Source organism: Anopheles cruzii, chromosome 3, assembly GCF_943734635.1.
Source record: "Anopheles cruzii chromosome 3, idAnoCruzAS_RS32_06, whole genome shotgun sequence".
Classification (NCBI taxonomy): domain Eukaryota; kingdom Metazoa; phylum Arthropoda; class Insecta; order Diptera; family Culicidae; genus Anopheles; species Anopheles cruzii.
The window spans coordinates 9,765,697-9,792,382 of record NC_069145.1 but is presented as its reverse complement, the minus strand read 5'-3'; the positions used below and the strand labels follow the sequence as shown (position 1 = coordinate 9,792,382).

The following is a 26,686-nucleotide window of genomic DNA, read 5'->3' as shown; positions in this document are numbered from 1 at the left end:
GCTGCTCAAGGAACGATGACTTAAGCTTGGAACGTCTCGAACCAAGCACACACCTACAGGGGCGGCCAATTTGGGCCCTCTTCACGGAAAGTTGACAGTACTCTGACTAACGTCCGCTGGGGTTAATGCTTTACGCGACCGTGATTTTCGTGATTGACACCACACCGCCAGGTCCGGTCACTTCAACCCCGGAAAACCCCGGCTGAGTGCGAGTGGGTCAGCCATACAACTACGTGAAGTGCCGGTGCTTCGGAAACACTCCTTTTTGTGGTTCATTGCCAGAAAAGAATGCGACAAATGTCACCGACAGGCCTGCCACACTTTGACACTTTGGCCAGCGCCGAGGTGGTGTGAGCAACAATTGAGAAGGGTGATTTACTTGGTGATTTTATTGACTCCCGGACGGGTTTCTCGGTTCACACCTGGCGCAGCAGCGTTACCATCTAGCCCGGGAGCTTTCTTTCACCGTCAACATCATCACCGGTCGGTCGGGATCGTTTTGGAATTGTTTACGCTAGGGCCTGCCAATAATCACTTCATCATCCGGGCGGGCGCGCGGACGGTTGGCGGAGAACTCATAAAACCCTGGCCCCGGGTGCGATAACTGCGACTTTTACGTCCTCTGCCTGCCCGGCACACGGTGGCGCGATGAATGGCGCTTATTAACATAACTCTACCTCGGCGCCGAGTAAAGAGTGCGCCGCGAAGGTCGCCGAGCGCAGTCCGGGCACGGGACTCATAAAGTACGGCGTTTTGCTGCCCAGGGACCGAGCGCCGAAGATCCTGAACCGAGGGCACTGGCTTTCGCATGACTTTCTTTGGTTTACATGATTTGCCTTTGCAGGACGGCCGTTACACTGGGTGGTGCCGTATTTTCGTAATAATACCCCACATAAATCGACTCCACTGTGAGCCCGTCGTTAATGAGGTCTCCGGAATGGTCTCCGGCGGCTGGTATGCAGTGCATACATTTCGTTTCGCAATCAGCCCACAAGTTTGCTTTACGGAGCCCAAGTTACGGACGTTGGGCTTTGGTTAGTACGTTCAAGAAAAGCAGTGTTTGAAAAGGTGAAAATATACTTATTAGGTACGCCCTAACGATGCGTGCTGACATTTCGAGACTTCAGGACCTCTTCGTTACTACTTCTGCATTCAATCTCCTCTAATTGCTTTCCAATTTGTTGCAATCCAACATCACTTTGGAACAAACAACCTCATTTGGTGTCAGTAGCGATCTGAATTACAGGTTTCGCCAGGTTTTAGGAGCTTGTGATGGACCACACCTTTCTGGTCCCACCAGAACATAGCATTGTCTTTTTGCCGAATCGATCTGTTTTTGTGGTCGAAGTTGATGGTTTTTCCCGACTGAGCCATGATTTTGTTTTTCTAGGATTCTCAAAATGAAGAAGGAATGACCTGATGGAGGAATGACTTCCTTTTGTAGATGGCGAACAGTATTTCACATTTGGTTTTTCGGTTTTCCTGCTGTCTTTCGTTCAGTTCATGTGACACCCATTTTCCAATCATGTGAATCTTTTCCAGGGTCTTCAAACGTAGGGGTATGGCATATTGGGACACTTTGGTAGCTTTTTCTTAGGTTAAATTTGTTAAACCGCTTAAAGCACTGCAATCTTTCAAAATCATGATCACCAAAAGCATGATCCGTAAAACGTTTTTTTTCAAGTACAAAAGTCCACATAGTCTAAGCTCTTCAAAGATAAGTTGCAAACTAAATTATTTTTGTTTCGAATCATGAAATTATTTGCCTGATGTCATAACAAAGTAATGTTGCAAAAAACAAGCCTAACTAGGAGGACCAAATTGACAGCTTTACAAATCTTCTTTCATAGGATTAGACCTGATATGTGTACATTTGTTCCAATTTTTAAGAAATTGTCCGAACGGTTTAGGAACAATCTTCAACACATTCTTTGTTTCGGCTCCTATTGAAACTATTTACTGTAAAAGGAGCCCATGGAGCGGCCTGTTGAATTTAGCGAACAATCTGCGAAATCACGATATGGGGCGAGTCTGAAGAGAAATATTCAAGAAAAGATCATGAAAATGTGATGCAAAAATTTCCTCGTGAAACCAAGAATAGTCTCTCCATAAATCCGATCTTTCCGGACGCACAGCATTACGCAAACCTCGTCCAATACTCAAATAATACTTATTGTTGACAATTTAACCGGTTTGGGAGGAACTCGTGAGGCATCACACCACACGATAGCCGAAGATAATTCGAAGATAATCGAATCGGGTTCACAGTATTAGTGAACACAGTAGTAAACAAAGCGCCTTGGAGAGAAGGAGACCAAAGCAAGGAATTGACATTTTTGTACAAACGAATTTTTCGACCAAAAAAACAAAAACGCCAAGCATATTTGTGCATCTGCGGTGCAGCATTTGCGCTGATGGGGCGCGTTCGAAATTTGTAATTTAAAACCACGCGGATCGAAGAAGACCCCGTGGTGTCTTGGTCGTCGCCGTCGCCGTAGTGAAAATTGATGAAGTTAGCGCCGGGGGCGCAAAATCTCGAACCTCCCGCCGAGCAGCGCGGGTCTTTGGCAGCGTCACACCACACAATTACGCTCATGAGCCGAGTTTTCCGCTTCATTCTCCGCGAACTAGTTTATCATCATTATACGCCGGGCGCCGGGGCCGCGGGCTTGCGCCTGGAGCACCCCACTTCGGGCCGGATGTTTGTGTGTGTGTGTGTGTGTTGTTTTTTTTCGATTGCGCCCCCCCCGCTTCGGAAGACGCCCAACGCCGTGTGACAGCTCCGGTGGTGACGGCATTTGGAATGCGCACCGCGCGCCACCGAGAGCCATGCAGCCGGAAGATGAAATCTTCCAGCGCAGCATCATCTTCCGGTTCGCCGGACCGGATCGTCGTGACAGGAGTTATGGTGACGAAGACGCTGCAAACAACCGGGGCACAGAGCCGGGGCACAGCCTGGACCGCGACCTGGTGGCGCGCCCGACGGACCCGTGCGGAAAGTGCTGAGTGATGGAATGCACGATTCCTTTGAAATCCTTTGCATATTTCATGGCAACTATTTTCCTTCGGCCACCCTCCGCCGGCCGGCGGGCACCCAATCAACCCCCACACCGCCGCCCGTCCGGCCGTCGCCGCCGCCGGCCACCGGTCGGCTGCATTTGCAATCAATTTTCACTATTGTAGACACCTAGCGACGAACTCGCCGAAGCGTCCTGGAGCCGCCTTTCAGGGTCTTGTGATTGCGCTTTACAGTCCCCTCCTCTCTTTCTCTCGCACTCTCCCATCCTCCCTCTGTCCCCCTCTCTCTGCTCATTTCGTTTGTGGTTCAGCGAAGCTAAATCAGGCTCGCGCGCTTCCTTTTCCTCGAACCCGGCCCGAGTCGCCCGGAGAGCTCGAAATTATTGAGCAAGAAAAGCATGAAGACATTTATCTTCAGACATTTCAGCCATTTTGCAACGGCACCGGACCGTGCCGGGAGAATGAAAAAAAAGCGGACCGGCGGACTTCAAGGAAGCTTCAAAACAAAGACCCTTTGGCGTAGCGGAGACGGTGACTGGCGGAGCGTTAAGATGGCGGAGTTTCGCGAAGAATGCTGCCGCCCGGGGGCCACTTTTCATTTACATCAACCGCACCGAAATGCACTGACTGAAGCAGCAGCGGTGGCCACCCGAATCCCCGACCTGGTGGAAAGCGCTTTGATGAAGCCCGCGAGGCGAACCACGGTTGATAAGTCTGTACATTTGTTGCTGGCTGGACTTCTACGCGACTCGTTTCAACAAAGTTAAATGTTAAATTGCATTTACATGATTTATGGTTCCCTTAACCGTTAACCTAAGTCCTGAGATTCGATTGCTCTGCTACACGATCAGCCTGAGTCTCTTTTGTCTAGTGTCTTGTGTCACTTTGGGCTGTTTATCTGCCACTTTACTTCCTCATTTGGTGCACTCTTTTATCGGCCGTGTGACAAATGTGTGTGTGATAGAAGCCATCAATTCGGAAGCCACCGAGTATTACGGGTGGACCGGCGCAATACAAATGGGCCCCAAAAAACGACCGAACACGACCGAACGCTTAACAGTGGACCAATGGGTAACACGCGTTTAAAGTAGGACAAACTCTCAGGACACACACACAGCCACGTGTGGGCGGCCAATAATTTATCGGATCCCATATGTCACGGTTTAGGAGCGCCGGATCGGCGCGCTCAACTCGTCCGGCAGATACCACCGACAGCCAGTGGAGCGAAACTAAATCAAATAAACCTTCGTTTGGAGTTTAAGGAAGAACGGAAAAACACACGTACACAGGAACACGAACCGCAGGGCGACGTGGGATTACGGGTTGTCGGAAATCTGCCTTCCGCTGCCATTCGGTTCGGCCAAGCCAAGCAACAAGTCCGGTGCCGACGTTGGACACGTCCCGCCCGAGCTGTTTTATTTCCGATGGGACACTGATCCGTAGCATCTTTTTCCGGGGTTCCTAGACGAACGTTGCTAGCAGTTGGGGCCAAGGCGACGGGCCGATGGGACGAAACATGTCCAATCGCCAGCCAGAAACATGGCGACCGTAACCGAGAGAGCATAGCAACAACCGTGGCATTAGGCGGCTTGCTTATCGCCTTCGGAAAAAGCCTTCACCAAAACCACCAGCAAGCCTGATGCCACACGGATGGCTGATGCGCGTTTAACGAAGCGACATCGCAACCGCGGAGGAGGTAACTATACAATGCACTGAATCCCCCCGCATATAATAGACAACATGCGCCACATGCTAGGGAAGTGATCAAAATTGGCGAAAGAGCGACCGGCCCTTTTCCTTAAAATTGACTTCCGAGCGTCGAGACGACAGAGAGAGAGAGAGCGCGACGTCAGAAGGCGGCTAACTTCATCAAACGGTTTGGAGCGTCTCGCGAGTCGCGAAGATCCGGCTCGCTCCACACAGCTGCTGGCGCCGTTACGAAGGAGCCCATCGTAAGCTCCGTCGTGGACGGAAGAGACGCCGTCGAAGGTCGAAGGTGGTGGCCTTTTATTGCTTCTTTTACACGCTCCTGGGCTCGCGGGGGATTTCGGGGAGAGAGCGGAGCCCGTGAGTGAGATTGGCGCCCCCCCGGTTCCCCGGGATGTTTTATGCCAAATATGTCTTCTTTATGGGTTGTAACCTCCATATCCTGTGTGTGTGTGTGTGTGTGTGTGTGTGAAGGTTCGCCTTCGGATAAAGCGAGCACCAGAGCGAGAGAGCATCGGGTTTTATGGATCGAACAGGTTGCGTCCCGGTCGACTAAGGTTCGAAGCGATTTGCTCGACACGCCAGCAACGCCACGCCACGGATGACGTATCCCGGAGCTTAAGCTGGCAGGCCAGGCCAGGCTAGGGACAGGCGCACATGATTTGCCTTCCAAGGGGGACAGAGGAGGATCATTTTATTACCGTCATCAGCCGCTGGACTGTGGGCCGGACTTTCTCGCCCGGAACGGCCAAGGCCGAATAATTTGGTATCCGTTTCCGAGAGTCCGAGGGATTCCGCCGAGTTAATCGCCACCGGCGACACCTTCCAAACCCGGTGCGCGCAGCACCGCGGGGTTCAACAAAATCAATTATCGATTTTTAGGTCGATGTGGCACGAGGAGGCTGAGGCTATTTATTGTGCGGATTTTTCAGGGCTCCGGTTTCGGTGCTCAGCAGCTCATAAACCAAAAAACGGATCCAACAAAAAAAAGGAAACCCCGATGGGAAGCTTCTCGGGCCTTGTGCCGGGTGACGGCGGGAAACCGGCACGAAAATAAACATAAACTCGTTCTCAATTTGTGCAAAATAACTGCCGTCGTTCTCCGGGTGTGCTCTGTGCCATAAACTATTTATGGCACAAAACGCGCCCGTCGTCGCAACAATTGGGTGCATCGAAGTAGGCCTCCGCAACTTCGCAACTTCGAAGCATAGTGTCGGGCGGACGCGTTTATGAAACGCGCGGTCGTACATACATTTTGCCTGGCCTGGCCTGGAAGGTTACAAAAAGTTCCACCTCGTCGGGATGCCGTGCCGAAGTTACCCTATTGTGCTCCGCGCCGGATGTGAATCCATCTTGGCAGACATCAATCAGCGTGCGCGTGTGAGAGGTAGATGTTTCCAACTCCAACTTCGGTGGCGGCCATTGTTTGCGGATCGTCGAACAATCAAGTGGGCCGTGCGCTCGAGGTACGTGTTAGTAATTTACTCATAATTAATGGTAAAACTATAGCACTCCAGGTGCCGGCAGTCATTAATCTCAGCAGGCGCCGAACGGAAATAAACAGTTCGATTAATTCCTGACATTCCTCGGTGCTGGCATGGCATGGCCGGGACCGTCCCTTGAAGTCCTTTGAAGTATGCGTATGTGTCCGCGCTCGTGCGCGCGTGTGTGTGTGTTTGGCAAAAGTGAAACCATTAATCTTGCGCCGGGGCGTTGAGCTGCGCGCCCGACAGCCAGCAGTTGGACGCGGCTGTGATTTCCGGTTCCAGTTCCGGTTCGGGGCATTCATCAACATCACAGCTGTTATGAGATGAGTGAATAAGAACGGAGCTCGGCCCTCTGCCCTGCCTTGCTTCGCAGCCCAGTTTCGTAATCGATAGCCTGCCGGAAATGGCGGACGCTTCTCCGTTGGCCCTGGCGTAAAGTAATGTCTCCTTTCATCACGGATTCCGGCCGACCCTGGGTCGTTTCCATTTTCTTTTCGCATCCCGGAAAAGAAAGAAACGCGCCTGGCGAGGCGTGCAGCAAATAAATATGATTCCTCCGGATTCCGTGGGTGTCTCCGTCGAAAAATGGCGTCTCCCGGCGACTCGGCTCGAGCCGGGAAAATAAAAAATGATTGACGGTGCACGCTTGATTGAGTAAGTAAGTGGGGTAAAAATGGGAAGGACTTTCCACCGAAGAGAGAGCCCCCGCGATCGTGGGCCGCAGCAGCAGCAAAAATGCCACGCCACGCGGCTTCGGTGCGAACAAATTGTTGCCAACAATGAAACTGAATGGAAAGCTCACCCTTATCAGATAACAAAAAAACCAAACGAGAGGAACTGAACTCTCGTTTGGTGAACCGGGGAAAGGAAGGTGAAACTTTTCCAGCCACCTTCAGCATCGGAACGTGTGGAACGAACGGTGTGGAGCCCACAAGTAACCAACCATGGCACCAGCCGGCACCATTCGACAGCACCGAGGAGCACCATCACCAGGAGAACCAGGAACCCTGGCCGTGCCCGGAGCCTATTGTCTGCCCGCATCATGCCGGTGGAAATTCCTTTCACTGCGGAACATAAATCTTCACGTCTTCACGACAACGACGACGGCGCGCGCCTGCTCGTCGTCTTACGGGCCGAAAACTGTAACCGACTGTTACCGAGCCACTGCCAACGAGCCGGGCAGGCAATTGTCCCCACACCAACGGGCCGGGAAATGGGAGCGCACCAGGGAGAAGTGTGTCCTTGCCTTCATGCAAGGGCGGCCCGTGCTGGCGTATCTTTCCGGACCAGAGCGCGACCTGTCGAACTCGAACACCTTTAGGAACTCAGGGGGACGTCCTCGAGGACTTGCAACCAGGAGGGGTACTAGCCACAAGAACTCCCGGCACTGGCACTCGTAGGACAATTCGCCAGAAATTCAGGCACCACTTCAGGACAATACGTGCGCTGCCTGGAGCTGGAGCTTCGAGGGCGTTTCGAGGAGTTTCAGTCAGCCAGGTCAGTGCAGACGAGTGTTCACCAAATAGACAAGAAAAGTCGCAAGGTTACTGACACGCGTGTGCGTGTGTGCAGCTAAACATCTTCGAGGTCTGTGGATTGACTTGGCGAGGTCGCAGGGTTTGTTGGGGTCTTTCCTCAACAGAGTTGCGGAAATATCTTCAATTTGATCGGATCTTGGCGTTGTGGTTGACCTCAGGAACAGACTCAAGCGGTTAATTAGTTTAGTTTTAAAGTTGAGCTTATAAAAAGGGATAAATAGTGGACTCCCTCAAGTCACGCGCCCATTTCAGTAACTGTTTCCATAAAACATCTGCCTAGCTGGTTAAGGGCAAGGTTTAATTACTAGCGAGGACAGCGGGTCTTTGCTCCGACTGCATGCACCGCCAGAGACGTTAGTCATCCAACTAGAAAGGGCTTGGCTTGGTTACCACAAGTTACGACGGGGCGACAATCTTGGCACACAGAGAGCCGGCTCGTCCCTCGTAACACGCTCCGTTGCGATTTTTGTGGCCATAAAAGAAGGGTTTGGAGCCTTCTTCGTCATACGTTCGTACGGATCATTAACTGACTGCCTTCAATCTCTGCCTCTCTTTCTCTCCCACTTGAGGTCCTTCCGTCCGGCTAGGGGTTCGTGAGACTGCAGTTGAGTTTCCTGCCCAGAGTTAGGGTGTCTCTTGTTTAAAGGTCTCGTTAGGAAATGGTCTGCTTAAAGCGACGCCAAGGCAGTAGATGGTTAAAGACACCCCAGCAGAGTTGGAGGACCAATTCTATGGCCAGTTTTGTGTCAATTCTTGATAGCGTGCAATTTCGGAACAACATTTTGGACAATATCTTACAGAAAAAAAGGAATCGGTAGCTGGAATCGAATGTGGAATGGAATTTGCATCCTGCATCGAACGTGCCAAGCCGGCCACTTGAGCTTCTATTTATTAGAAGTGCTTTCGGTCCTTTGGTCCAGAAAATCAAAGTCTGGTTTGGCACGGAGCCCAAAGAATATCTTGGAAAAGACTTGGACCTGGAACGGGGAAATGGAGACTTCAAAGGCCAGCCGCCCTCTGCGAACCAGAAACCTCAACACCGGCCAGCCGACGGAGACGTGTAACGAATGATAGGTACCACACAAAGGAGAGTCCGGCCACTCGTCCTGCCAAAGGTGCAGCTGATAGTGGCGCACCGATCCAAGCTGTGCGCTGCTGTGCTGCTTCTAAGTCTCCTTTTCATTCGAAAACTAGTTTCCGATAGCTGCCGCTTGTAGGTGTGAGCAAAAATTCAGTTCCCGAGGAACGGTGTGCAAATGGTCACATTCGCGGTCAGCTGGGTGGGGAGCTACTTTTTGTCCAATGGCGGCTGTGATATGACACACAAAAAAGTATCAAAAAGCAGATATTGCCTCACCAGTTCCTGGTGGCCACCGGTTTGACGAGTCCCACCGCAGCCGAGGCAATTATCGCTACCGGGATTTGTTTTTTCCTGCGTGGACCCTTGACCGACCATTTTCCGGCGTCCGCGGCTCATCTAGGGAGTCCGGGAGAGTGTTTGGAACGGCCTTCGTATTCGGCCCCGAAAAAAAAGTGGAAACCTGCCGACACGCAAAACACAATTGGAATGCCGGCGAAAGGAAGCATCTCCGGAAGCGCTACTTCCCAGGGCAGACTTCTCATGAGTCGGTTTTTTTGGGTCCATAACAAACAGGGAAACAGCAGGGTTCCGTAACGGACACCACCGCTGGGCAAACTTGCTGACCCCTGTGGAATGTGAAAGCCTGTCTCATTCTTCTCTCAACTCCCCAGTTCCCGGGCGAAATATTCACCAATAAGTTCGCCCAAGAAGGGTGCGAAAATCATGGCCCCGAAACCGACCATACCCGAGGAGGCACGGCCACGCGGTCCAGTGTCGACTTTGGGGTTCCACAAAAATTTGCTGCCCACAGGAAACATTCCCGTTCGCTGGGCAGCGTTTCGTGCACGTTCAGCGCCTTTCGCCAGTGGCCATCGCTCTGCGCACACAACAAAAACCTGATGAGCCAATATTGGGCTCCGCCCAAAAAATGCTTGACCCACGCCGAAGAATCCACGGGAAAACTTCGCTCGGGCCCGGAATCTCCACCCGGGGCGGGGACCTACAACAGCGGGCGAGTTTTCTGTCCAGGCAGGATAAGCTATCGATAATCCTAGAAGTTGGCCAAGTTTCGGCCACCGAAACCCGCCCGGGGTCTGGCCTGCGATCTGGGGGGGGTTCTAGGTTTTAAAACCACACACACCTACACACACACAGACCCGCGTTTATTACTGCTGGCCCTGGCCTGGCAATAAAATAGCAGGACCGCGGGCTATCCTCACGCTTCGACACATTTGACATGGCTTTGGCGCAAAGCTTTCGGGCGTGGGGTAGAAAGTACCCCACCGGACAAATCCCGGACTGCATCTGCCGAGAGCCGAGCGGATGTTAAGCTGTCGTAAAGTTGCTGCCAAACTCCGGGGTGGCCCCGGTGGCTGATCTCGGAGCGACGCAGTGACTGAATGTCGCGCGCGGGAGCGGCTGGATTAGTGGGCGCCCGACGTCAGACGTCAGACGTGGAGCTCTCCACGGGCCACCGAGCAGTGGCCGTGGTGTGGTGGTGTCCCCCATCTCGCATAAATGTGACAGGGATCAAGTAAATCTCCTCCAGTACTCGGGTCGAGTCTTGTGTGAACTCCTCATCTTTTCTTCGCTCTCTTCTCGGGCAGTTCCCGTTTTGGTCTCCGGGCCAAGGCCGAGGATAAGAACTGCTTTCGCTTGTCGACGGAGAAGTCGGCTCCGGCGTATCGTTTTCGTTGGCGTGTTCGGCATCGACGGCCGGAGTCGAACCGGAGTGTCCCAAGCCAGCCCGGCTTACAGTGTCGTCAGCTGCCCCATGCCACGCCACGGCCCGGTAGTAAAACTCCGCAGTAGCGACCTCCGACTTTGGCCCAGACACGCGTCAGTAAGATTTGTGATTGAAGCGTTCTGGATTACCGAGAAACATCGAAGCACCGGACGGACGGAGAAGCTTAAATCGACGGGTTCAAGAAATGGCGAAAAGAATGGCGTCCCCGGTTCACGTGGAACCCGGCTACCGAAGATATGAACTTCCCTGTCAGAAGTCGCTGTCAAGGATTCTGGGCGCGTACAATCGAAAACGGTCCGGGCCTCCGAACCGGGGCCTTTGATGAACCGTTCACCCAAAAGCACCCTCTACACGGAAGCCCGAACCCAGGACAGGACAGGAGATTGAAAACCCCCGGTAAGGGTACGGATGTTACCTGAATCTTGCGATTGCTGCGAATTTCCGTGCAAACGATGAAGCTTACCTGCAAACGAAACGGGAGAGAAAAGACGGAAACCAAGGCTTAGAAGGAGGAACACAGCAGCGGAGAGAGTAGGAGCGATTGATAGTTTATTTTTGATGTTCCCTCGCGATTTGGCATTTGGTTGTGAGATGTTGATGTGAACCCTTTGAAGTGTGCTCCGTGAAATGGCGATGCAGAGGCCTTTTTGGCGTCGTTTGATTTGCGTCGGACGCGAACCCCAAACGAAGCCGCATCGCACGGTGAGTGGCTCAATTTAATCACGTTTTGTGGTCTGATAACTTTCGATGATTGATTCCTACACCACACGGTTCATGGTTCGTTTCATGGCAGAGCCGGAGTTGTGAGAAGGCCAACATAGTCAAGTGAGTCCCCGATGATCGTTTGAGGATAGTTCTTCACGGTTTCGCAACAATCTGTCAGGCGCCCAAAGTCGATTGTAATGTTCGTAAAATTTTCTGTAACAACGCTCAGGGATCAGTATGGCCAAGAAGTAGAGAAAGTGCTTAACTAAACCCAAACATTGGCCTCTGAAGCGTTACACGTGACGCAGTGTTTCTCTATCGGACGAAGAAACAATATTTGACACACACAATAGGAAGGGCGCGGCACCCACACGAAGCTACGGCGCGAATCCGGACGCATTGCGATGGTTGGCGCCCCAGCTCGGGGATCATTTTATCGATTAATTTAATCCACCAAGCGCCATCGATTGGCCGCCCGGGGGCCGCTTACTTTCCCCATACCTATCTAACAACGTACGAGCAGCGTGTCTGTGAGTGCGCCTCGAACATTGCCCCGGCAACCGGAAACCCACCCGGAATTCCGGGTGGGACGCCCATGCCGTTGTTTTCTCGTAACGAACCCTGGGCATGGCGATGACGGCGATGATCGTCCGACGCCAATCGAAGGACGAAAAGAGTCCTCGAACGGTGTGGGTCCCCCCAAACCCAAACCCGGCCCGTCCTTAACCAAATTGAATCGATAGAACCTCTCTCACACACACACACCCGAAAGTCAATTTTTCCCGCATTCCTGAGGCTTGTCTTTCGAAACACGGGGAAAAAGGCGCACGCGGGAAACAGAAGCAGCGGGAAACAGATAACCGGAAACAATCGCCGGAAAAGGAAGACAAAAAAAGGAACACACACAACATGGCCCGCGGCCACGTACGCACACGGGCTACCGATCGACCGCTGACTCTGATGACGAGGACGACGTCAAGTGACGACGACAAAGTTTGGAAAATTGAAATTCATAACCTCGTCACCGTGGCCGGGGCGGACGGATGGTGGCGTGGTGGTGGGTCCCGTTCCGTTCCGTCTATTGCCTCATTTATTAGCTCCGTCCACGTGTTCTGTCCCCGCGCGTACCTCGCGGTGCGCGTTCCACCGCGTATCGGGGCTTTCCAGGTCGGTCGGGGCGCAGCCGATATGCGATGATGCCGGTGACCAATTTCCGAATCAATATTTAATCAGGTTTTCGGATATCGACTCAAACCCTCCTCCTTAGCGTAGGCAATGAAGGGTCCCGGGGTCTCAATAACCCGGTGCGTTCCGGGACCACATTTCGGTATCCTTTCGCCGACACCGCGCCGAACAGCCATCATTTGTCACGGGAATTGGAAACATGACCAATTACACGCCTTGGGCTGAGTGAGAGAGAGCGCGGAAAGGGGAAAGCGTTTAGGAATTTTTGATGAATTATGGAACCACCATACGGTGGCCGACCCAGGAGAACTGATGTGCATCATTAGGGGGGGTTTAGTGGGTGATTTGCTTTGCGTGTCCGGGCGTCGGGTGGCCGTCGTGACATGATGTAAAACATACAATAATCACATTACATCATTAAATATGAAGCAACAAGACTGGAAGGTTTCCGGGGTCCACAGGGGTCACACGGGCTCCAGGCGGTGGGTTTTCGAAGTGTTTTGGGTGTTTCGCTTTCCCTTTGGCCATCAATAATTGGAAACTTCAACCACCGTGTCACCGTGTGGTCCTTCAGGTCTCTCTATTAAATAACACTCAATTGGGCCCTCCTAATGGGTGCCTTCGGGCGGCTTGCATTATTGATGCCTAAGTCGGCCTTCGGCACCCTGCCACATGTTTGCTCGCGCCCTGTGTCTCTGGTGCTGTCCTTCACCCATGGCTAGGGACGCAAACCGAAGAACGATGGGGTTTGTTAGTTGAAAAATTAGACTTCATGTTTGATTTGATGAGCTAGAGTCTACGTGCCCTAAGCAAATCGGAACCGATTAAGGAGCTCTCAAGTTTTATTGACTTCCATTTGGAGTGCGTTACTGTTAGGTGGTGGATAGGGATATGAAGCTAAAAATGATCTACATCGGCATTAGTTTCCCACATCGACCTTAATCGTTCCAGTTTAGAATCGACATCGATCATCACTTGAATCGGTATCAGTTCTACAATTTGGAGAAACTATTTCGCTCACAAGTCAGTGTCCGAGGGAAAGATGCTCAGACTGGCTACACTGTCGTTTCGCGACTACGCCTCGCCAGGTTTCGGTGGGCTGGTCATGTCATGAGAATGGCGAACGACGAACCAGCCCGCAAAGTTTTAGGGTTTTTAACGGGTTGTTCACGAAAGATATTTTTTTCAGTTGTTTATAAAAAAAACCGCTAAATATTTTCCGATGCTTGAACTTTTATTTGAAAGGTCCATTCATGTTTTTTATGTATAAAATACAACTTTGGTTGCAGGAAATTGGGAAATATGAAAAACTTATTTCCAAAGTGGTAGGTCTTTATCTCAAACGGTACGATATTTGAAAAGCTCATTTCATTGAAGCTCATGTCCACCTCGGTGGTTATGTTTATAAGCAGAATTGTCGTTTTTGGGGTTCGGAAAACCCACACGTCATGCAAGGGAAGCCAATGCACCGAAAACGCGAGACTGATTGGTCCAAATTTTAGTCTCCATCAGCGGTCGCCGTTTGAATGAATGACGAAGGAACCGCCCTAACCGTCGATGGCATACGCTACAGTGCAATGTTGGTTGATTGGTTCTTCGGCGAAATTGAAGCTGAGAACTTGGACTACATGTGGTTTCAACAGGACGGCGCTATCTGCCATACAGAGAGAGCAACGATCTATTGTACCACGCCACGTAGCCTAGCACGTGTGATGCGCCTAGATGTAGGCAACTCACATAATGTGTTCCGTTGCGATCCGCCTAAAGTTATGCAACGTTGTGTGTTCTGGCAACAGGAAAAATATACCACATCATTTCGCAATTTTGAGTGAATTCAGAATGTGATATTAAAACAATTTGGGTTGTGCACAACTATTGGTGCACGACTACAGGAGAATTCGCTCAACAATTCGGTCAACCGTCAACGTTTGTCGCGTCTTTTGATGCAAAATAAGCGAATAATTCAAAATGTGGATTATTTAAAATGACTGTGCAGACCACAATAAAACTATATTATTTTTGGTCTACTTTGAATGGGCGTAAAAATGAAGTGTTTCAGTGCACGAAAAATAGTTGGTTAAGGTTTTTCGCAAAAAGTTTACAAACCATGAAGGACGCTCAATGTAACGGGAACAACAATGAAACAATGAACGGAATGTGATGGAGAAATATGAAAATTACCACCAAACCGAGCTGAACTGTGCAATGATAAATCGTTCACCGCTCCCCCCCTCGCCAGTATTGTTCCACGGAACAATGGCACACAAATTGGATTAGCATTCGCAGCACAATGCGCGGCTCACACACAGCAGACCGAAGCGGTCCGAACCAAATCAGTGATCAATAACCGACGGGCTCGACCGGAATCACTCGCATTCTCACATACCACACAACATACACCGCGGAATGTTGGGCGCGGACTACATATTATCAATCTGCGCGGATCATTGTGGCGTCATCGTGTGATTTCGAAGGACCTCCACCATTACAAAGCAGGCGGCCACAACCGGCACGGCACGCACGGCTGGTGCATGATAAATCAATTCTGACCCGTGCGATGACGTTGCACATTCCGGTGGCCCTCGGCCCCGCTCGGTGCGATAATATATTTATTTATCAACTATTCACGCGAGCGCACGCGAGGAGCACGCACGGAGCGCGCGCAAACTTCCGCAAGAAGGTTGCGAAATCATGCTCACACGCACGCGGAGCTCGAGCGCGTTATTGAATCATGTCCCAACGCAACGGGGATCCAGGATACACGCACCGGAAGGCGCCATCTTGGAAGGTGTCCGCGTCGTTTCTTTTAAGGACAGTAAATTAATTTTTCATTCCATGTAGAAAAGATAAATCTCTACCGCCGCCGCGCAGTGACAACAATGAGTTGCGCCGATCATGTTGGGTCCGACCCCACCCAGGGGGCGCGGCGTGTAGCGGCGTCATGCCGCCGGCGATCCTTGGGTGGGCGATGTTTTCCACGTAAGCCGTCCCCGGTTAGGTTTCTTCCATTCGATTCTCGACCGAGCCGACCGGACTCACTTCGGAATCGGTGTGCGGCGCGAGTGGCGTGGCGTGTCCTTCCCCAGGCCGATCAAAATTTGATTTATGATCTTTCGTATGCTCCCTCCCTCTCTCTCTCTCGCCCTCTCGCCCCTGACGGGTTGTGATTTTATTGATTTAGAAGGTTGCCCGAAACGAAACTACAACCCCCCCTCGGGCCACGTGTGGTGTTCGGCCGCATGTTCGTTTCGCAAAACCAAATGGGGTGCAGGCACGATTTGAATTACCTCGCCCCACCGGTCCTCGAGGCCGCCGGTGGCCGTGTAGTAGTTTTTGCGAGACCTGTTGGGACGGGAACCAAGGCGAGGTCCCGGTCCCCACCACGGGGGGAGCAGAAGCGACTTCGTTTGATAGATAACGATGTTGAGGATGTGTTACTTGTTGTTGTTGTTGTTGTAGGGGTGGTGTGTCATGCTTCGGTGCTGCGCACCGTCCCCATCCGCCCGCTGTCTCCTTTTTCCCCGGCGGGGGCACGACTTTTTACCCATCCTTTTTCGTTGCTGTTGTTGTTGTGGTGAAACTCATTTTCCCGAACCCCGAAACACCCCGGCGGGGGCGGACAAGCGGGGCAAGCGCGGAAAGCACGTGGCACGGGAGGAATTCATCAAGAAAAGTATGTGTGACCTCTCCGTCTCTTTCCCTCTCTCCACGACGGAGGGAACTCCTCCGCGCGCTCGACGGCACCGACCGCTATCTGGTTTTCGTATGTTATTATTTATTGGCCATGTCAAGTCGTTTATTTTACAGCGTCAGTCACAACCGTAAATTGTTGCTTGTGACTATTCGGGCGTGTATGGGCGCCACAGTTGGTTAACGTTTAACGTGTGACTCGGGAAATTGGTTTTGACGAAGCGAATCGATCCTTTGGCAATCACTCGAGTAGTGGTTGTGCTGTATCAGAGATCCAATTAATCTGTCTTATTTTGAGGTATAAGTCGGTTCCTACTCAGGTGTCTCTCAAGTGTTGCCATGGGTCTCTCCGAAAGAAGGATCACACATGTTTTTTCCATCGTATTATTCATCATATTAAAAACTAATCTTGTAAAATGCACGATTTCTTCCAACCGGTCAAACGGTCAACAAAGTTTAGTATTTTAGTGCGTGGTGCGTCAAAAAAGGTACCGGATTTGTGGATCGATTTCGATTTTTAAAATTCAGTTCAGTTCAGACAATATGTGAGTCATTTATTTACGTATTTCTTTGAAACTAAGTGAGGTGTTATCACAGCCTTGACTGGGCTTAATGAACCATTCATTCATTCACGCCGATGGTGAAATACCATTCCCGTTTAACAATTTACCTGTAGTTAGAAGCTAGAAGTAGGATTTTTTTAAAAAGTGCCAGATTAACCTTCATCATATCACGTCGGACACGCACTGAAGGAACTTGTAAGGAGTTTGTGCTGATGATATTCAGTATACGTTAACCAATTCGTTTCAAAGTTGATTTTTTACTTGATTATTTGGCCTAGTGGCAATTTTTTCTTATAGTTTTGCAATACCATTGGTCAGAAACTCATATTTATGACCTTATGATGTTCTTTATCGGTTAGTTTGTAATGTTACGAAGCTTTTGGCTTCTTAAAAGCTGAGAAACAAAATAAATTCTTGTGAACTCCTCACGTGCGCTTCTCGCTTTTAATCCTGCATTTAATTACCAAACAAGTTTCAAATTCTAGTAAACTTTGTTTCCCATCGCTCAAATTCAGCAATGGTTTCAAATAGCTCTAAAAATACACGATGTGATATTTAAAAGTTGGCACTTCTTTTAATTATCAAAAGAAAACGGCTAAATATTGTTCGATGCTTGAACATTTATTTGAAAGATTGCTGAAATAGCCGATGATGCCGCCAGACAGGAATTCGCACTAAACAGTCATTCGTTGTAGGGTGCATTGGCTTCTCTTGCACGACGTGTCAATTAAAGACTCGCCATTTTGGAAATCAGTTTTTATTATTTCCCATTTTTCTGCAAGCGTATAGCGTCCCAGTAGCGTTACAATTTCCAGAATGAAGTTTGACGTTTTAAAAGTCAAGTAATTGGTAGTTTACAATCCAAACACTGTAGATGGATCAACCTTTTATTATAATCAGTATCCTGGTACTCAGCGGCCTTCTCTAGGCGTTTGTAACTGTGCCCTTCTACTTTAGTTAAATTTTCGAAGGCATTATAATTTTGTGCTACCCAATCTATCGAAAGTTGTTAAGTACCCGATAAGTAGCGCCCCGCGTTGTGGAACAATTTGCAGCCCCGCTTCCCTCCATCGAACATCGGGTTTTATTAATCGTGTTTGTGTTAAGCGTTTAGAGCTCCGACCATCCATCGCCATGGTACGAGAAAGTGCAGCGTGCTAGAAAAGTAAAACTTTGTGCCCAGATCGGGGCGCCTGGTCGGGGACGCAGCCCAGCGGGCCCACCCCAACCCAAGGCCACCGAAAACTCGTCAAGATATTCGAACGAGCGAACCCCGAAGAACATCTTCCAGCCCGGCACCGAAGCACACACATTCCTTGCAGGTTTGTAGCCCTTTTTTGCTTCGTTTAGGTTTAGTTTTACAACATTCTGTGTTCCCCGAGGCTCATCCATCGCCGTCGTCGTGTTCGGGGTCATAAGGATCGATCGATCGCCCGATACGCGGCCGGCGAAATGAAGTTTTGTGCCTGTTCCGCGGTTTTTGTGTCACGCCAGGCCACGCACGCACCACGGCCATCGGTGCCAGGCGGTGACGCTCCCCGTGTGTGTGTGTGTGGCTGCTCCGTGTGAGTGATAAAACCTGCCACAACCTGCCACAAGCAGAAAGAACACAAAAAAACCCGGACCCGGTGCCCGAAAAACGGATTCCGGATCGGAACGAGCGTGGGACGTGACATCGCGCGCACCCGTCGTGCGATGTCGGTGTCCGTACGTGCGGCGCGCGGTGGTCCTTGCGGGTCCTTGCCCATCCGAAACACGGTTGTCGGTTAAGGGCTTCGATTGGTTCCCTGTAACTCCGTGTAAAAGAGCCCGAAACCGGAAAGCGAATAACAAAAAATCGTCAACAAACGGCTGGCGCCACACACACACACACCCGAACAGGGTGACACGTTTTCAATCGCAGCTTTTCTTTATCACTCGAGCGGGATGGCCCCATCCCGGGCTGTATCTGTTTTACTCCGTTTCCGCTCCCCTTCCCGCAAGACATACTTCCGTTCCGTGCCGCACCGGAAATGGGATCCCCGCGGCACCGATCGCCACCGATCCGTTCGTCCCTCGGAATGTTTTGTGACCCTTTGTCGGGGGCGGTGTCCTGGGGTTTCTTTCCGCGGTCCACGGTTTTCTTCCCGGAACGGAGCGAAAATGCGAATTCGGGTGATGGAAAAGATGGTCGCTGGTGGGTTCAGCAGCCAGTCGTCGTTGGGACCGATCTGTGTCAGTCACTTTTTCTGCACAAAAATCCGATCCATTTTGTAATGGACCGACCCAAGGGGTGTTGGTGGCGGCTCGGAAGTCAATCGGAGGGAGTCCAGGGCGGGGGTAGCGAGGGAGTAATCTCTCGACGATCGACAAACTCGACGAACGCAATATGAAACCCCGGCGCGGGTATTAGCGGGAAAAGTAATATCCTTTATCCTTTTTCACGCCCGAACGCTGGGTCCATTTCTAGACCAAGATCGATGGCTCGACCGTTCGGCTTCCGGCTGAGGGGGCAGGAAGGTGAAATTTTAATCTCCCTTCTAATTCATTGAACAATTTCCAATTTCACGGGTATTATAAAACGGACCCTCCCATCTCGCTCACTCGCTCGTTAAAGATAACGCCCCCCCCCCAAAAATCCATCGAATTCCAGGACTCCCGCCACGGGAGCCGCGCATTAGATCTGTTGGCTATCGGTTGGCCTAAAAATATAACTCAATACAAGCGACGTGGCGTGGCGCTACGGGGACACCTTTTCTGGGAGGCGGCAAAAAAGGACCGCTAGCACCCTTCGCGCCAGCTGTCGGCCGTCACCGGAAGAAAGTGAAAACTGCAGCTCACTCGCTGGCCAACTCGGCTAGAAGAGGGTTCGACAGGTTTTCTGACGCTGTTTTTTTGCGCTTCTGCGTCTAACAGGACCCACGCCGGTGGACACGTGAGGGACTTAAGCCATAATTGCCGTTCGTTTGGCTAAAAATATCGGCCACCCGCCACCCGAAGTGTTCGAACTTTGCGGCCAATAGGTAAATAGCACGTTTATCCTTCCATTTTTCTGACGTGGATTGGCCCTCGGGGGAAGGGCTGCCAACAAGTGCTTGAAGCAGATCGTTAAAGGGATTGTAATTTGTCCGGGAACGTGCGGGAGCTTAAAAAAAGGAACGATCTAATCGATTAGTAGTAGAAGTTGCGCGTAACGACACCTCGACGGTCCAAACATCCGACCGGTCCGGCTCCGCTCACACCGGGCCCTTTTCGGCACCATTAACCGATTAGTCATGGGGCGGCATATCGCGCCAAATCGAGCCAAGCGAAGAAACCGGAAAATTTATGCCCGAATCCGATCCAATCCGGCTTCCCGAAAGGCCACCAAAGCCACAGAAAAAGAAATCGGAATAAATACGGCTCAGTCTGATGTTCTGAGATAAAAAAAGGAGGACAGCATCGGCAGGCGCACCCCAAACACGAGCCATGATCTGACCGTCGTCTAACGACCACCCACCCCTCGGCCCGAATGGAACGAAGAAACGAAATAGGATACAATTAACATTCATCAGCTTATATCCCGACACATCGCCATCGCCTTGGCCAATAAATCCGGCCATCAGAGCACGCGGCACGGACGAAGGTCGAGTGAGGCAAAAAGCCGGGCCAAGCTAAATGAGCGCGAATCTGTGGCGGGGACCTTACACACGCCACGCCAAGGATATACTAACGATTACTAATGACAGGCGGTCAAGAAATGGCCCACCCGCGGACGGAGGATGACGACGGAACCCGCCCGTTCCTGGGGTTGATCCTTTTTTATCCTTTTTCCACACCCAGCTCTGGCAGGACACTCCGAGGAAGGTAACGCCGCAATAGGGACGCCGATGTCAAAACGAAGCGAGATGATGACCACCACGGACCACACAACACACATCATTATCGGCGGGTGACCGCCAGTGAGGGGGAGGGGGGTCCGGCTTGAGATGGGTTTGCGATTGCCCCGCCACGCGACGCACCACGCCCAAGACACCACGCGGTCCATCGAAGCCCTCGCTCGTTATAATACGGCCCATTATTCAAACCACTAGCACTAGGTGGGGAGGGAGGCGGCGGTGGCGGCCACTATCTTGTGGCCGACGATGTACGCTGTTTATGTTCCCGGTCGGCACCCACTTCAGAGCCCCCACTCCCCGTCTCAGCCGGCCACCGCACAGGACATGGCCATTAGCTCGGTCGCGTCCGCCACGCCACGCCACGCTCGGTGTGTGTCTGTGTTCCAATTGCTCCGTCTTGACCAGGGGGGGTGGGTGGTCCGAGGAAGGGCTTTTCGTCTTGTTATCTTTTGACCCCAGCTCAGAGCCCGGTGCGGGCATGCGGGCGGTGGTGATTATGCTGTTTTCATCGGCCGCCTGTCCGCGGCCAGACCTGGGCCAGGCCTTCCAGCCGCGCCAGGGCTTTTTCTGTCGCCCCTCACACACACACACACACACACACGAATCGAACGTGATGGTGATGATGACGATGATGATGATGATGATGATGGATTGCTCCGGTGTTTGCATCGAGGGGTTTGCGCCGGGTGCGGTGTCGTCGATATGTTGCGGGACGTATGCGCGGGGTGCCGCCCGACAAGTGACAGAGTGACGCAAACATGCTGGCCATTTCTGGACACGATCACCCCGTGGGCTAATGATGGAAGACATTTGGTCCGGGACCCGGTTCCACGGACCGGGTCGCGCACAGAGACCAGAGAGCATCTTCGAAAACACCCGCCAGGATGAGGGACAATGTTTAGCTTTGTGTGGTTCTCGGGTGACATCGCGTGTCCTGAGCCCGCCGGGGGTCCATAGTACCGGATTTCAACAGCAACGAGGGTTTCCTATTTCCCGACCAAACTATCCGGGCGGTGTCAGGATACTCGGTGTGGGGACCGAACGACAGCAAACAATTCACAAGGTTGCACAAGTCAAGTCGTGGAGCTTTAATAAAGCGCAACTAACACCGAGTCGCTCCAAATGGTCCACAGGTAGGCCATCGTGTACAGGGTTGGTCTTTGGAAAGATTTGTTTCTTTTAAAAAAGTAAAATAAAACGTTAGTTTTTTGTTGTTCATTTGGAACATTTTGTTTTGGTCCAAGCGGAGGTTTTTGCAATCAACTTTTAAAAAGAATATCCCGCAAATGACCACCTCTGGCCTTGGTAACCAAATGTACTCCTTCTGTCGGCGTTTTCCATCACTTTGGCCACTGTTTCGGCGGATATGGTAGCAAGTTCTGGGATAATTTTGTTCTTGAGGACAGCTAGAGTCCTTCGCTTGTTAGCGTATTCCTTGTGGATCTCAAATAACCCCATAAATAACCGTCTATCCAGGGAACAACGGGCGCAATAAATTGGTTGGTTAGTTGAACTGTGCCACATGTGGCGTCGTTCTGTTATTTTCACATACAATTGGCATCACAAAATTCGTTAGCGGTGGCCCGATTACGCTCACCATTGAGCCGGATATCATAGCGTCTTCAAGGCCCGATAATCATATAACGCACCAAACAGTGACTTTTTGGTCGTGAACAGGATTTGAGGGTTTTCGGTAGCATAAAACTGACAATTTGGTTTATGTACGGCTCAATTTAACGAAAAATGTGCCTTGTCAGAAATTATGAGCATTGAGAAGTTGTTTTGGATCTATAGCTGAACAACTTGTACCACGCGCTTTTCGGTGTGTCCTGTTCCATCGTTTAAAATTGTACTAAAAGGACACTTCCGACGCGGTCGGTCTGACAACTAATCTCAAAGATACAGGGTTGCATCGCGTTACCTTTAAAATGATCACCCTGTGTTTGAAGTATCGAAACGAAACCAGCGAACACCGGAAAGCGCAATCGAAGGGCGACGACGGAATCACAAAAACACGGACCACCACAAATTGGCGAGCGAAAGGAACCGTTCCACAGGTACGCATACAGCACAGGGGCGCTAACGAGTTTCCGGATCCGAGTTCCAATCAATGATTTGTGTTACAATACAGGACACAGGATGTTTCTTTGTTCTCGAGGCAACAATCGTTGCCTTGGGCCGCAACCCCAAGATCATGGTCCTGGCACAACTTGGCAGCGGCTCAATCAACTTTCGGTATCAACATCATCGGCATCGGATTTTTGCTGATTATTCAATTGGAGACCAATTTGCGGATGCTTGTCAGCCGCGGTGACAACATTCACGGCAGAGGATTATGAATATATGCGGGAAGGACGGGATTCCATTCACGGGGAAGTGGATCGTCGATATTCTCTCGGGAAACGAATTTTAACTAAGTGAAGTCTTTAACTCGTAACGCTGGTAACGGTCATAACGACAGCCTTTTAATGAACCGTCATTCCTTTACAGAATCGAAGCAACCTGGGCAAGCAAGCTTAATGAAAAATCATTTATCAGATCCTTGGTCCCAGCTTGGTGTGTTCATGTAAACAAGACGTTCACGAATCGAACACCCGTGTTGGCGAGATTAAAAGGCGCATAATATCCCACCACATCGCATTTCCGACGAGCACGGCGCACTGGGGCCGCAACGGGACAGCAACGTTCGGAGCGCTCCGAGCGCAAAAAGAGCCAAACCCACGTGATGAAGCTTACGAAACGTACCTGTTCGGTGGTGGGCCCCGCGTGCTTACCATTTGGGGTCCGGGCTGGCGGCTGGCGAACTGAAGTCGACTGAAAGTGACACTTTCGCCCGGGGGGCACCGAGGGCCGCTGGTTAATGGTTTTAAAGGACTTTCTGCCACACTCCACGGGGGTGGTTAGTAAAACTGTTCTGTTCGGTCCGACAAAAACAAAAAACTCCCGGCGCGGTCACGGGGTCAGTTCGCTGGACCACTCGCTTCCTCGTGTTAGTTCGTTTCGTTTTCTTTGCGCCTAAAACATAAACACTTACTAAGCGATTAGAACGCCCACTGTGCGCGCGATTAGTGGTCGCGTGTCAGTGACAGCCTTGCAACGCCGTGGCCTACTCCTCTGGCCTACTCTGTCTGTCTGTCTGTCGCCGACAGCGGACTTGATTGAAAACAAAAATGGTTGAAAACTGTCAATTCGATGCACGTTCCCAGTAATTGTTGCCGCCCGGGAAGAGTGGTTACTTAAAGAAAAACAATTTTCCAGGGCGTTGAAGCATCATACTAACGTTCCCTTCGGTGTGCGAGCAAACTCCATTTCATCATCAAATTAATTCGCATTGTGAAAGAAAACTGTACCGAACCTCAAATGTAGTTTCTACGGAAAGAAAGCATCCCGAGCCCACAGCAGGCTTATAGACAGCCTACTTTTTTCCTGCAAGGCTGGGAAAACTTTCACGCAAAAGCGAATTGTTTACCCCAACAAGAATGGCAAGAGAAAAAAAAAACAGAGCGAGAAATAGGAACAAAAAACTTTCGCGTTAGCAGCGCAAAAGTTAGCGCCTTATTTGCGACAGTCGTGTATTTGCGCGTGGCCTCTCGCGAGTCCGAGTGTTTCGCAACATAAACAATAGACAGTAGTACTGGCGAGAGTGCGTGTGCTCTGTCGCTAAAGTGTCGCACTCTGTTTACCCCCCCGGGGCGGGGAAGAAAATGGTGGCCACGCGCGCGTGGGGCACCACCACGGATTACTCCTGCTCCTCCACCATACACCATACAGCACACATACGGCACAGTCCTCAACTATGTTTTCCACCTCGCGCTCACCACTGTACACTGGACGCTTCTTTTCCGGGAACTTTCGTTCGTCTTTCGCTTTCGCGAATGGAAGGACCCGGGCCCGGGACGACCCGGGTCCCGTGCGCGCTTGTTTACACACTGGGGCGGAGACAGTTCGTGTGGCGTGTTCGGGGGCCAGCAACAATTTTCCTTTTCCACACACTTGGCGACCAGGTGGAGGGCGGGCGAAATTGTTTCCAGCTGTTCGGTCATCAGCAGCCTTTTGTCACATCACTAGCGCGCCCTGTGGGTGACGAATTTTCCCCACACACACGCACACACACACACGCACACACGGTATTTGTCAAACACGTTCTTTCCAGGGTAACAACACGCAAAACAGGGTTGCGTGTGGCTTTCCCCGTAAATTGTGTCGTAAAAGGGTACTGCACACACACCGACACACACACACACGAGGAGACTCACACTGTGGCCGTCGTATTGCAAGGGGCTCGCAGGAGATGGGTGTGTGTGCTCGTCTCGTCGTCGTCGTCGTCGTCGCGTCGCGCTCTGTGCTTCCGTATCGGCGGGCGTCTCAGAGATAACTGAACCGGCCGCGCGGTCGTGGCTCGCTGAAGAAGCGCCACACTATAGGGCTCTCGGGCAGCCTCCCAGTAGCCCTCCCCCGCCACTTTGTGCCACGCGCTCCGAGCGCTCCGAACGCTCCGAGCACCGAAGTGCCGTGCGACGGAAGGGCACAGCGCAATAACGAGAAAAAAAAAAACGGGATTTTCCACTTTTCCGAGACGCTTTCCGCAGGTACGCTCACGCCGCGGTGTGAGCGAGACGGCGGTGACCGTGATCTCTCTTCTCACCAATCTCGCCAATCAGCTCGCCACTGGAAAGTCCAACAAGTAACACACTTCCAGTCAATCAACCGATCCCGCTGGGTGCGACCGGGACGGATGGCTCGGTCGGTCGGCACCGATCCGGAGCCGAAGGTGAAGGGCGCGAGTGGGGCCCAAAAGTGCGGCCCGAAAGTTCAACGCTCCTGCGACACGGAGTCCGCCGCGTGAGAGCCCGCCAGCGAGAGAGCGAGAATCGAAAGAGCGAGAGATGAGCACCGCTCACTCGCTTAACTCACTGGAAGCTCAGCGCTTCTCACTACGCGCCGCTCGTTCACAGGTGGCAGATTTGGGCGAGCGAGCTGTTGCTGCCGTCGAGGGGTCCCTTTTCCGAGTGCCAGGAGATGGGTGGAAACTTCTTATCAGTGCCGATCGCATCCACACACCGAGTGGGAGGAAGTTACGAGGGTTGCATGTTGTTTTTGTAGCTCAAATTTCGCTCCTGCTTCGGGTTGGGCGGTTGTTGCTCGGTGCTTGTGGAGTGGACGAAATGAGTTTTCCCCGGCCCGATTCCGCCTGTCGGGCGCTGTATCGTTCTATCGATGACAGCGATAAAAATGGCGTCTTTGAAGGAATTATTTTTGCAAATTTCCACGGGACCATTTGCCACCTTCAAAAGCGCATGTTCGCGTCGCAGTAGGCCAAAGTAATTTACCAAACACCGTGAGGCGAGACCCTCACATCGATCGATGCGTGCAATTTTTTGGTTTCTCTGTTCCACGTTGCGCACCCGTTGATTCGCAATAACGAATCGAAGCACGGAGCCAAAGGATGTCACCCAGGTCCGCGCCACCCAGGTTACAGTGGGCCGAGGGGCCTCACACCTCTTCACGGGAACGGATGATCCCACTTTGGGCGCCCGTCCAGGCCCCGGCCCCGGGCGGCTGGCGCCTGCAAATGGCACTGGGCATTAATTCTGGGCCACCCGCTTTTTGGTGCAATAAAACGCCGTCGTTCAATCGCCGTCGCCCGTCCGCCCGCCCGTCCGCCGGATCATCGGCGGGCTAAATGGGTTTTCCGGAGAATGGATGGCGAAGAAGAACGAAGCTTCGGTTCGCCTCGCGGCGGCGGCGACGACTCACGATTTACGATGTTTTTCACTGTTGATCGCCGACGGCGTCAGTAAGTGCAGCGTGCCCGCCAGCAAGGCGGGACGAGGGACGAGGTGAACCGTAGAAAAACGCTCGGAAAAGGGCACACGGAGCGAGGCGCTAGAGAAAGCAACAACTTTGTCAAAACAGGGATTCTGGGTTCCGTTCCGTTCCGTTTTTTTCCTGACTCGCTCGTCTCGGTCGTTCGTCCCATTAAGCGGCGCCCCATCTTGTGGGGGGTCCAGAGGACGAAATTGGAATCTAAATACGATCGATTACTCAAACGGACGCGCGCCGCACGCGAGCTCAGGGCGATGGTAAATCATCCCGGTCCCGGATTCA

At 51.7% G+C, this 26,686-nt stretch overlaps 1 protein-coding gene across 1 annotated transcript in view; it reads right to left on the bottom strand.

Annotated features, from left to right (window-relative positions):
• Positions 1–26,686, bottom strand: part of LOC128271812 (uncharacterized) — an 89,763-nt gene that overhangs the window by 48,488 nt on the left and 14,589 nt on the right. The window contains exon 10 of the mRNA XM_053009465.1: positions 10,994–11,041. Coding sequence (XP_052865425.1) covers positions 10,994–11,041 — 48 coding nt within the window. The remainder of the gene's footprint in view (positions 1–10,993; positions 11,042–26,686) is intronic.